Source organism: Buceros rhinoceros, unplaced genomic scaffold (genome assembly GCF_000710305.1).
Source record: "Buceros rhinoceros silvestris isolate BGI_N320 unplaced genomic scaffold, ASM71030v1 scaffold7384, whole genome shotgun sequence".
Taxonomy (NCBI): domain Eukaryota; kingdom Metazoa; phylum Chordata; class Aves; order Bucerotiformes; family Bucerotidae; genus Buceros; species Buceros rhinoceros.
Genome location: NW_010406404.1, coordinates 1 through 12,789, shown reverse-complemented (window position 1 = coordinate 12,789; position 12,789 = coordinate 1). Strand labels below are relative to the sequence as shown.

The 12,789-nt window shown below is 41.4% G+C and overlaps 1 protein-coding gene across 1 annotated transcript in view; it reads right to left on the bottom strand.

Moving 5' to 3' along the window:
• DMRT1 (doublesex and mab-3 related transcription factor 1) overlaps positions 1 to 10,856 on the bottom strand; it is a gene marked incomplete at both ends in the record, with an annotated part of 28,365 nt that extends 17,509 nt beyond the window's left edge. Inside the window, one exon of the mRNA XM_010134072.1 lies at positions 10,676 to 10,856. Within this exon, the coding sequence (XP_010132374.1) occupies positions 10,676 to 10,856 (181 nt within the window). The remainder of the gene's footprint in view (positions 1 to 10,675) is intronic.
• Between the last annotated feature and the right edge of the window lie 1,933 nt (positions 10,857 to 12,789).

Genomic DNA, 12,789 nt, shown 5'->3' with positions numbered 1-12,789 from the left:
TTGAGCTGGTCTAGTCTGGGAATGGCACATGCAATTCCAAACAATCATATTAGGATTAATAATTAATCTTAGATGAGGGAATCACTAAAAGGCAAAATAAAACATGTCTCTCAGCTCATTACACGTTTTCTGGTCTTTTAATCATTCCTGCATCTCCTGTCTGAGCCCTTCCAAGTCGAAGCCCAGGTGTGCTGGTGCAGACAATGGCTGCCCACCAGCAGCTACAAAGAGAAACCTACAGAACAGTATGAACAGAGCAAACAAACGTGACACCTCTCTTGCTCTGTCTCAGCTTCCCATCATTTTTGGCTCAATGATGTTCCCGAGCCTGGTGTGGTATGTTTACTTAATAACTACCACCGACCTCCCTTCCAATATCCACTGAGAGCCTGCTTTCCTTTACGCACAATGTCACTAGAGAAGAAGTCCTACTAGTCCCCCAGGCAGCTCACCAGTTTCAGGTACAGAAGACACCTTCCCATCATCTTAGGTCTGTCTCAAAGGGCTGTACCATCCTTTTCCACTGAGAACCACTAACATTCAACGTAGTACCCTCGTGGCCACAAGTTGCTCTGCAATGACAATGTTCTTCAGGGACAGACTGCTCCATTTTTTACTTCTTGTATGGGTTAAAGTGGATCTTGTTTGCACATGACCAACCATCTAGCTCTCAGTGCACTTCTGTCTTCTCCACTGCTTGCCAGTCCATGCACCCTTCCATCACCTACCAAGATGACCTGTGGTGATTCCAGGCTTGCTTCAAAGACAACAATGGGAAAACAACACAGCTTACAATCAAGGTCCTTGTAAGACTTCTCCAGAAACACCAACCACATTAGATTCCCTGTTCAGACCTACATTTTCCAACTGACAGGATCATCCTTACTAAAAACATGGAACACATACAGTATTGGTTTTCTGTCAGTTCAGTTTCCTAATCAAGATGTCAGGGAATACAAAAATAAAACGCTTTGCAGAATTTGACTGCATCAGTATGTTACTTTGTCAAGCAATTTTGTAATGATAAAAGATTACTAACTTGACAGAATATTCTACCCATCAACTTCTGTTAATTCACGTTGTGTGAGCATACTTTAACTCTTATATCTCTTATAACTCTTAATTCCCTTTCCTGCACATTTCAGTCTGCTGTGGACTGTTCAGTTGTTTTCACAAAAACTGATGTCAGGCTGATGATTTGTAGCCACCCATCCTACCACACTCATTTTTCTTACATCACCTTTCTTCCAGACCTTAGGAATTTCTCCAGTGTTAACGGAAATCAGCATTAATGGACCAGAGAGATTCTCGGCCAAGTTTTCTGTTGGTTTTTGTGTTTTGGGTTTTTTTTAAATAATGCAAGTAATCCAACCTTCTGATTATAGTTACTGCTTGGAATAAAAGCAGAACGTCACTATCTCCATACACAGCAACATTTCTTCAAAGCAAAGGCCAGAAAAAATTATTAAGCATTTCTTCCTCTTCCACATGTAGAATTATTATCCTATAATGGGTCAAATGACTGTTAACTGTGTGTGAGTTCCTAAACACAACTAAAAAGCCTCTCAAATTTAAGATTTTAATTTTAAACTTAAGAAAACCCTACTTTTTTCAAAGGAAAATGTGTTTTGGGAAAAAAAAAACTCACCAAGGAGGGAGAAATCCCAGCCAAAAGACTGCAGCTTGGCCTAAGCTTCCCAGCCATACACACAGCCCCAATCCACCTCCTGCGAAGAAGACCTGAAATACCAGCACTGATTTCAATAGAACTGGAGAGGGCACATTTTGCTAACATTTAGTGCACACTTAATAAAAATGATCTGCTGCAAACTTTTAGCATGCAACTTAAAAATTCTCCTAATATGGCTGAAGAAAGAAAACCTACAGAAAATAATTTTTATTTCCACACTTAATGCAAGCTTTACATCCTCAGGAAGATGTCTATAGCAGCAAATTCCACTTTCAACATCATCTGCCACTGACTAGAGCAGAGTAGTTGATCTTTTTATGTGAGCTGGGAGGCTCCAACATGTTTGTTCACACTGAACTGAGACAGCAGGACTATTTACATATCTAAAATTATTAACATGTATGACAGCTAACAGTATCAGGATCAATAAAATTAGACCCTTTAAAAATTAGGATCATGAGAACAAGTGCCATTTTCAACCTTCAGTGTAACAGCTGGGAGTATGACTACTATGTGTGCATATGTATTTATACATGTTATTCTTCTTGAGACAACCTGATTTGAGAAAGAAATCTACACACATTTAATTCCTTGCACTCGAGACATGTTACTGAAGTTGTGTTATGCAGAGGCAAAACTTATAACAAATACAACTTTAAAAAAAATAGAGGAATAAAAGGGAAAGGTAATTAGGGAAGAAAACCAGATTTCTAGACAGTGATGGAAAACAGCCCAGCCACCTGCAGGCACAAAGAAGCAAATTGAGAGGAGGAGAAAGAAACTTGGTGTGGATTAAACGTGAAAGGATTTAAGTCATTAACAAGAGATCAAAGAGAACATTAGAAGGGAGGGAAGGCTTTACAAGCATCTGAGATAGCAGACCTTGGAGGAAATACGACTGGGATAAAATCGTTATGGCTCACACTAAAAATAATAAAGGGAGTAGGATGATGTTTGGAATTAGCTGGAGTCTATGCTTGGTTATAAGCTATATGATGAAAGAAATCCAAAAGGTTTCTGAAGAAGAAGTAACAGGAGGATTTTTTTACTCTGTGTACCTAACACGTGACAGAAAAACTGCTATCAGGAGTGGTAAAGAACCATTGTAGACACCCACTGGGTTTGGGCAAGCAAGCAAAAATCATATGCACGTGCATCACTTATGAACGTGCATCACTTCTGCACGTGATCGCCAGTGGATGCAATAACATTTGCACTCACAAAATCTGATTCCATGCAAATGCAAGTTGATCACTAATAAATTTTGTTCATGCACAACTGGTAAGACAGAAATGCACAGCAACTGGAACTACAGTGGCTTACATCAGCTGACATTCAGTTGTGCCTGTGACTACAGGCATCCAAGTCAGCTAATGGTGGCCTATGCTGCAAGCAGTAGAAATACTATGAATAGAGTCTAGAGAAAGGAGTTAAAAAAAAAAAATAAAATCATTAGGCATCCAATCTCATTGCAATTGAAAAGACGCTCAATGCTTAAATGACTTGCTGTAAGCTCTTCAAGAAAACACAGCACAGAAGTTTATGAATGATTTTTGTACCTAACAAGTACAAAATATTGGTGAATATTGGTTATTGTTCACCAACAACCTCAATGGAGTTATTTACATCTCCAGTTAAGACTGGCAGGTACTCCAACTCAGGAAAAAGTTTAGCAAAGTTCAGAAAAAAAAGGAGTGGGTAGGTGGGTGGGTGGGTATTAGAAAAAGCTTACGAAAAAGCATTGCTACAAAAGAAACCTAGAAAATTGCATTTTAGTCCCACCTCATTAAGTGCCAAATCTACCAAAAATGGGCCAACAGGATGAATTAGGAGGTTAGTTGATAAACAAAACAAATGAACACAGTCTTCAAGGTATAAGAAAGCACATGAAAAAAGAAAAAGCAAGAAATCACACCAGTGCTCAGTTAAGGAAGCGTGCAGTACTCCTTCACTCCCCACTTATATCTTTTCTAAATACAAAAAGAAAGCCCCACACACTAGATAAGTCATAATAACTGTTTCAAGGACACAGAAAGGAACGAGAGGTTAGCTGCAGATAGTGCAATAATGTGCCCACAGACAGAAAATTCTTAGTACATCCCCTGTTCCTGCTCCATCCCTTATCTCAGTGTTCATAATGACAACTGAAAAGTACAAGTCAGCACAGATAACTCTCTAAACGTGAATGTGCATATACAAACGCCAGCGTTATGGAGGAAGAGTTTCCAGGGCACAGTGAACAAAAGGAGATGACCACCAGCCACCTTGGCCTTTGGTGGGAAAAAAAATCCCTGAGGACCTGCATGCTAAGACAGTGCACAGGCAAAGTCTGTTCAGCACACAGTAAGAGCCACTTGGCAGGAACCCTGCTCTAACTGGCAGCTTGACATCTGGAAAACCCACCTGGTGTAAGAAAAGTCACATGGAAAGATTCTACAGCAAGCCCCACGGTGAAAGATTTAGGAAAACACAATTAAAAACCCACAAAACAACAAGAATTCTTTAGGGGGAGAAAAAGCTCTTCTGAAACATGAAAGAAGAATGGAAATACCTGCGGAGCTACCTGTGGGTTTTCGCTTCCAATCCTCCAGCCAAAAGACAGTCACAGAAGCCCTGGGGCTGAGCAGCATTACTCTCCTGAGGTAAGGAGGTTTGGGTACATCAAACCACCCTGCTTCCCTAACACTCTGCAGAAAGCTCTCCCCAGCACCTGCCTCTGGTCAAGAGAGACTTGGATAAGACCTGCAGTACCTCTTGCACAGAAAAAGAAAAGCAACTGTTTTTGAGGTTTTCCAAATCTTTTTATGCTACTATTTATTTTTACACTTCCACCAAAGCTTCGGACAGGATTGAAAGGATAGGACTGAAAGCCTGAAAGGAAAAGCAAAACTTCCTCATTTAGAGACTTAGCTCTGAAAATTGCCACTAGTTCTACCTGTTTCACAAACACAACAGAAATACCGCACTTTTGACAGAGTCTGTGACACACACATACACAGAGCTGCAAAGACAATTAACCACTATTGCTTCAAAGGTGGAACAGGGAAAGTGCAAGGTTTGCAAGCTGCAGGCTCCAGAACTGGAGAATTAACAGGAAACATCTAATCAGGGATGCAGAACCCTGTAACGTTATGATTTACTTAACACAGTCAAACAATGGCCAAAGGCAATGAATCATACAGGAGATGACAAAGCTGCAGGAGATTTCCATCATCTAGTTTAACCTGCACATTGATCAGAGTTTACCCCCATATTAATCACTTGAGATCGTAATCTAACACACTCTTAAACACCTCTCCTGATTATGCTTCACTTACCCCCTTGTCCTTATGCAGGTCACTCCGTTGCTAATTGCACTTCTAGTTATGAGAAAAAGTGTCTACTGTCTAATTTAATTTTGTCTTTTTTAGTTTCAAGCCGTTGCTCCTTGTTATGCTGTCTCAAGCACTGTAAATAATCCCTCCCCCTCCTCCATATTATTACCTCTCAAATATTTATAGACTGTTATATCCACCCTTAGTCTCCTTTTCTACAAGCCATACATCATTTTTGTCACCCTTCCCTCTGTACTTCCAGATTTATCTATGTTCTTTTATAATGAGATGCTCAAAGCTCTTTTGCAGCATTCCCAAGTACAGCGAGACCAAAGCAGCAGAAAGAGGCGGAAACACCCCCCTTGCTTCACAAGCAATGCCGTTTTAAACAACTCCAAGCAAAGTGCATGTGATTTCAGTAGCATCTGAAAATTATAAAGCCATGGTCCCCATGCTGCAGGATGCTTTGTTCATCACATAGCCGTATCAGTCAGAAATTAAAAAAACCTATTAGCGGAAATTTTTATCCTAAACCAAAGAAAGATTGTTCACAGTGAAATACTCCCTGAATTATTTACTCGGTCTAGCTCGAAAGACATTTAGCAACTCAGAAAACCACCATAGAGACAGAAGACCACCTCCAGTAACTGCTTCCCAAGACAAAGTCTAACTCATGCTGTAGAAATAATGCCAATGCAAGAGAGGTAAGACAGTTCACAAACTCTTACAAGAGACACATGTAAACACAACTCTTTTTCTCTCATCTTAACTGCTACCAACTAGACAAAAACAGATGATTATAGATGGAAGGGTATTAGTTATTCATAGGTGAAGGTTGCAGAACTTATTTCTTTGCCAACTATTAAAATTCAGTAAAAACACATCATGTTTAGCTATGCTCTTTCTTTTTAACAGAGACTTGTTGGCTGTGAGAGAATCTGGGGAAAAGCACCAGGAAGTAATGGCCTCCTTGTCTCTCAGTATTGACAGACTATTGGCAGGAACAAGAGCTAAACTACAGCAACTAAAACTGATGAAGAAGTAGTCATAAGTGCAGCAGGAAAAAATCGTTGTTAGAAAGTAATGAGGAGACAAAAGAAAAGAGCAGGATGGACCAGTAATCACTGCAGTCCCAACCAGACCTCTGAGGATACGTGTCCATCAACCTAGTTGTGCACAGGCAGGCAAATGATTTCTTCTCCTTACTGTCCAGCCCTGTTGAGGCTCCTGCCATCTGAACTAACAATCCTCTCTACCACCTGACTATCACCATGATGATAATTTTCTGTTGAAATCTGCTGTAGGTAACTACATTGAGTTGTTTTAGGTGAAAAGAATTAGAATTTCCTTCCCAGGCTTGCAAATACGGATTGGTATGGAGGCTGGCTGAATTTCAACTTTTAATACATTGACTTAACTTCAATACACAAAAGCAGGCATTTCACAGATTGACAAAATAGTTTGGAAAAGATCTCTGGAGGCCAGCTGTCCCAAACTCTGCTGAAAGCACGGCCAGCTTCACAGCTGAATCATATTGCTCAGGCACCATCCAGCCGAGTTTTGTGTCTCCCCAAGGACAGAGGCTCCACAACCTCTCACTACAACCTGTTCCAGTGCTTAAGCATTCTCACAGCGAAAGGTTTATGGCAGCTTCCTCATGTTGCCCATCTGGTAACTAGAATGAGACTTCATTGACAAAGCCAAAATTCTGACAACATATGATACCATACTGTAAAGACTTAAAAGGACTTTCTTTTAAAAATATAATATCCTTTTTTTTTTAAACCCAGGCATGTTATGTTCCAATTATAGTAACTTCTTTTTTACCTCACTGCCTATGCAGATCAACGTCTGCAAGGACATGACATCAATTTCTGAAATCACAGCTCAGTGTTGCAGAAAAGGTCAATGCAAAAGATAACATCAGGAAAGCAAAGAAAAGTAAACAAGGCAAAGTAGGGTTTTCAGAGGCATCTAGGGCACTGCAAGTTCAAAGACATCTCAGCAGCATCATTTATTAGGCATAATATCACTGCTGACCCCACTCTACAGTCCGTATTTATAAGCTGATAAAATCCCATATGTTCCTCGAAGACTTTCACAGTGTAGGCAGCAGCTACTTACAGAAATGTAAAAAGAACACTATTTTGTTTCTGTCACACATAATAAATGTTGCAAAGGGAAATAACAAGCACAAGCTTATTTCCAACAGTTGCTGATTAGTTTAACTTGTCAGCCATGGATACTGTGAAGGCACCTCAACAGTACCACTGCTAATGGTCATCACAGAGCCAACGGGAAACAGCATAGCACAGGAGCTGGCATGTAGCACCATACAGTAATCCTGCCTATACTGGATGCTTCTAAATTCAACCAACATGAGCAGAGAGCAGCAGAAAGGAGTGCCTTCTAGCACCTTCCAGTCATTAGGTGATGTGTGCTACAGCCACACCACCCCATCCACCAAATGCCAAATACGACCCTTAGCCTGTGATTAGGACCAAATAAGATGGAGGAGATGTGAAATGCAGTCTCCTTCCAGTGTGAGCAGCCCTCAATCAAAGGTGCTTTATGATCACAATTCTCCTCCCCATCCTCCCACCCCACAGTGATTTCTAAATATTCAAATGGCAGAGGTAACAAGCTGGCTTGGACAGGGAACAACCCAGGTTTTATAAACTCATTATGTCTGAAAGGCATGTTTTAAATGCTTCACCATAGTCTTTTCCTGAGTTTTACACACCTGTTAATCTTCCACAGTGTACTTACCGTACAGATGGAAGGACAATTACTTTAGATGCCCTGGTATCCCAACTTCTTGCTGCTCTGTACAATTGAAGGGCCTTTGCTCTCAGCAATCTTTTTAAGGGAAAACGCACAGAAACTACAAAATCTGTTTTCAAGAAGTTCTGCTAATGCCCTGTAACCATGTCTGCTCCCTTCCAACTACACTGCAAATTGCCAGTTTGCTTTTGAGTGGGGAAGACACAGTCCATCCAAAGTACGTATGGTTTCCAAGCATGAGATGGCAAGTGCACAACGCTCTATGCTATCACTATGATAATTCATTTTTCCCCTTTTCAAAAACAGCATGTCATGAAGGGATCTGAAAAACTGTCCCTGGCCTCACCAAGTGTCATAGTACTTCTGTACTGACGATAAAATGGATACAGCAAGGAGAGACTCTTTGGCATGATGTCTGCTATGTGTGAACAAAGAGGGTTCACTCTCTCTACCTGCCTTAATGATTACTGTAAATTCTTGCATAATCAGCACCTCAGCCTACCAAACTGAGACACTGTTGACACTTGCTCTGATAGGGTCTCTCATTTTGCCTGCAGTTGAGGGCACCAGTAAATGCAAGAATGCTTTAAGTACCTGGTCTTGAAACCACCTGACACCTAAACCACGAACTTCATGTCATATCACACCTGGCAGGTTCTCACATTCATATGCTAAAAAAAAGAAAAAGAAAACATCAAAGTATTTTAGTAGTATTACCCACTGAAAAATCAGACTTTCCAGGGGGAAGCCTGTACTCTGACATCCGATGAGGTCACCCTACAGGTCTGGCTGAATGCAGAGCACCTTCTGCAGCTTCAGAGCCAGCCCACAGTCACTAGTGGCATTCAATCCATACTCACGAGTCCATAACTCTTCTTTCAACAGATGAACCTACCAAAATTATTTGGGACAGAACTTTATGCAGTGTAGTTGCTTTTGAACCAAGCATGAATTTCTGTTTCTACTTAGGTACCTAAAAATAAAATTATGAACCAAATTTCCTATTAATTCCCTACTCATTTTTCCTTTTATGGTGAACAAAGCTGACCCTGCCTTCCCTACTAGATCGAATCAGACCCTCTCTCGAGATGAAGCTGTGCATTTAACACCATAGAATGGAAAAGACCTTTAAGATCGAGTCCAATCATTAACCCAGCATTGCCAAGCCATCACTAAATGATGGCCCTGAGCACCACATCTACACCTGTTTTAAATACCTCCAGGAATGGTAACTCCACCACTTCCCTGAGCAGTCGAAGCTGTCACCCACAATGCTAAATGTTGTCACCTACACACAGTTATTTAGTAAACTGCTTGAGAAACCATGTAGTTGAATTGCTCACAGAAGAAAAATCCACCGTAAGAAAGATGACTGCAAAACATTTACAACTGCTCTGACCAAAAATTTTCAAACCATTCAAATTACTTTAAACTTAGGCATTTTCATGTTTTCAAGTCTTTATTCAAGCATGTGAATTGCCTTAGGCTTATTTAATTAATTTTGTCATTAAATACCATAATTTAATTCAATTAATAAGAAATTATTAAAGTGGGATTAATAAATTAAATACCTCCACTGACATTTAAAAAACATTTAGATCAAAGCTTATGCAAATTTTGTTGACAGTAAGACAACCGCATTTTTTGGCCTTTCTGTACAAGCAAGGGGTTTCTTGTTCTCCTAAGTTACACACAATCTCTATACATTACTAAATATATTACTTTAATCTTTAGCCAGCTTTTTCCACATCTACAGACAAAGCATGCAGTAATCCGAATATGAAAGGAGCAACTGCGTCAATTCAGAGGTGACACTAACATGACTACAATAATGAAAACTAAAAAGCTAATAAAAAGCTATTTATTGTTTTATCAACCAGTTCTTCTAAAAGCTTCCCAAAGGAATTCCTCAACATTGGTCTGAAACTGCCTGTCTGCAATGGATGTAACAAATCCATCTGACAAGGTTTTAAATGGTCTGCAAAACCAAGTGATGTCATTGGACAAACACACATATGCACTGTCCTTTTATTAGTTAATACACGGCAATGTCCACTTCAGAAACATCTTTTTAACCAGGAAGTATATTCACCTGTAATGTTGACATAAGCACAGATGATGAAAAACAAATGAAATATCCCTTTCCTTTATGTTTGTTTGCATTTTCTGTCTCTGTAGCAGAAGACAATCACATCAGTTTCATTTTTATACGTATTCAATTGCTGCTATCTGTCAGGCAAAAACTCTGCATCGGAAAAGGCATTTTGCCTACAGTCTTCACTTGGGCACCTTTAAGTCCTGGCTGTGCTTAGCCATGATTTTACTGAATCTGCAGACAAATATTGTTTGTTTTTCAGGTTTGGTTATTTCATTTTTTTTAACAAGGGTTAAACACAATACAGCAAGGTGTAGCAGAGTGGAAGGACTGTGACAGACTTCCATAGTTCATCACTCAGAGCCACACAAAACACACGGACCGCAGCATCCAAACACACGAAGTTGGCAGCTCTCTGCTGCTGGAGTCAGCGTTCTTGGTTCCTATACAACTTCTCCAATTCTGAAGATACACAACCAGGCAACATGCAGTTGCCAGGACTGTGGCAGAAGCACGTATTCCAAAAGAAAGGAGAAAAGCTCCTCAATATCTACCTACTTGCAGGTATACACCCTACTGAATTCAACTACAGTGACAGTATATACTGAACTAATTTTGATTTTCAAAACAATCAATTAAAAGTCCTGGGTTCTTCCTTTTTGCTAATAGTGCCAACACTGCAATGCTGTTCCTGGAGAGATGACTCTCCATAACCCCACCACTGGAGGCAGGGGAAGAGCTGCAACAGTGGGCAGCTGTAAGCAATGCCAGCCCTTGCCCCAAGCACTTTACCTGATGGTGTGCTAGCTGCTGTCATGGCTGTACTCATTGAGTGCGTAGGGCTGCCACTTTCCAAGAGACAAGAGCTGCCACCACGAGGCTTCTTAACGAATGTCTCGGGAGTACTGGGCAGGGGCACTGGCTGGCTGATTCCCAGTTCCTCTTCCTGAGCTTGCTGTCTTCTCAGCGCAACCTGGAACAAAAAGACAGATGTAAGGCATACTGTCTGGCTTCAGCACTATTTATAAAGGCAACAACCAAAGACTCAAACTCAAGGCTGCTTGGGGATAAGAAAGTAAGGTACTTGTAGGGCTCTGCTGTGCTCTTCATCAACATAAAGCAGTTCTTCATAAGGGCTTATACCTGCTGCTAAGTCCAAGCCTGCTGGGCTCCCTTGCTGGCTCTTCACTGGAAATCCAGCCCTTCAAGGGAATTTCAGCGCACAGTATACCATACACAGAAAGCCATCACAGAAGAAGCACAGCAAATCTAGGGAACCATCCTGCAAGCATCTCAGCCAGCGTCGCACACGCTGCAGGTAGTTGGCCAGGCCTGGAGCAGCAGGAACATTTCTTTCCCAACACTGATGATGTTCCAAAGCCCAGCAGGCACTGGCCAAATCCACAGGCACTACACATGTGGGTGCAAACAAACCGTATTTCTTGCTTACTGAAGATTATAGAGAACTCCTTCTGCCTCATCTGAACTGGCAAATCAGTTTTACAGCTGTTCACCCATGACAAGTTGTGATACGTGTCCAGGTGGTATATATGACACTGAGGGCCTTACAGCTGCCTTCCCTGCAACCTGCCAGGTGACTTGATCTGCATCTGTTTTTGAATCTTGAAAGCTTCCCGGATTACAGACTGGGATAATGGGCTTTTCTTGCTGGAATTTCTCCCATGTAACTTGGACAAGACTTCCCTTCATTTCCATGTGCAACAGTGACATTTTTCTAATACAGACGCATAATACCATGAGAGAAATTAGTAATAGCTCTTACAACAGAATTCCCAAACAGCAGATGTAGATTTGCAAACACCATGGGGTAACTCTGAGTTCACAAGCCAATAACCTTGACCTGTAAAATTCCACCAGCTCCAAGGGGCTTATTGCAGAAATATATCAAAAGGGGGAAAGACAGACTTTCAATGTGTGACTCCTACGCAGATAAGGTTATTCAGGGAGGCTTTCAAAGCCACTTTCAAATACTAGACTGGGAAGAAAAAGCCCCCAGGAGGGCCACCGCCAGAACCCGCTAGCAGGAGACATTCCCTGCCTGACAAAAAAAGCTGCTGGGCAGCAGGGGAAGAGTCTGCGCAGAAGGGGATATTTGCATGGGGAACACCCAATTTTGTGCTCCCTCCTCGAAGCAGGCAGCAAAGGGATTCACGTTTCATTATTCCGTGATTCACACTGGGCAGAGAAGGCACATGTAACTTGGGCAGAATAACGATTTCTGGACTGCCATGCCACCGACATGGAGAAATTTAAATGAACGAAAGCTCCCAGTGGGTTCTGAATAATGAAATAAAAAAGTGAGGAAGACTTTAATCCAGGGCTGCTAAGTTTTTTAAAATCTGTAAATCTATCAGTGGGACACGCATTCTATGCGGGATTACGTAGCTCTGAGCGCACATTAGTTGCAAACTGAGTAGGTGGGTTTGCTACCACTGCCTTCACTTTCACCGGTAGTCCTAACGCCTTCCAATCCACTCCTCTGCGGGTGACTATTCGCAGGAAAGAGAACGCACAACCCCCCTCAGAAAGCTCAAGCAAGTGTTCAAGATAAGGATCACGAGTGTGAATTCAGCGGGACTGCCTAGTCAGAAAAGTTATTCCTAAACAGAACTGGATGCAGTTCGGCTTCTGAGCGAGTACCATCGAGTCCTCGTTCAGATTCAAGATGACCCAACCGCATACCTATTTACAGAGCCGCTATATACAAAGCCAGGCACAATGCCGTTAAAAAAAAAAAGTTTTTTACCAAGTCCACTCAATTAAAGCCACCTAGCACCAGGAAAAGCAGCTACAGCTCATCTGAAACCACCAGTGGAAAGTATCCTCGCTAACCAGTTAGTTGGCTAGATTAACTAGAAGGCTTCCTCTCAGCCAGTTTTAGGAGC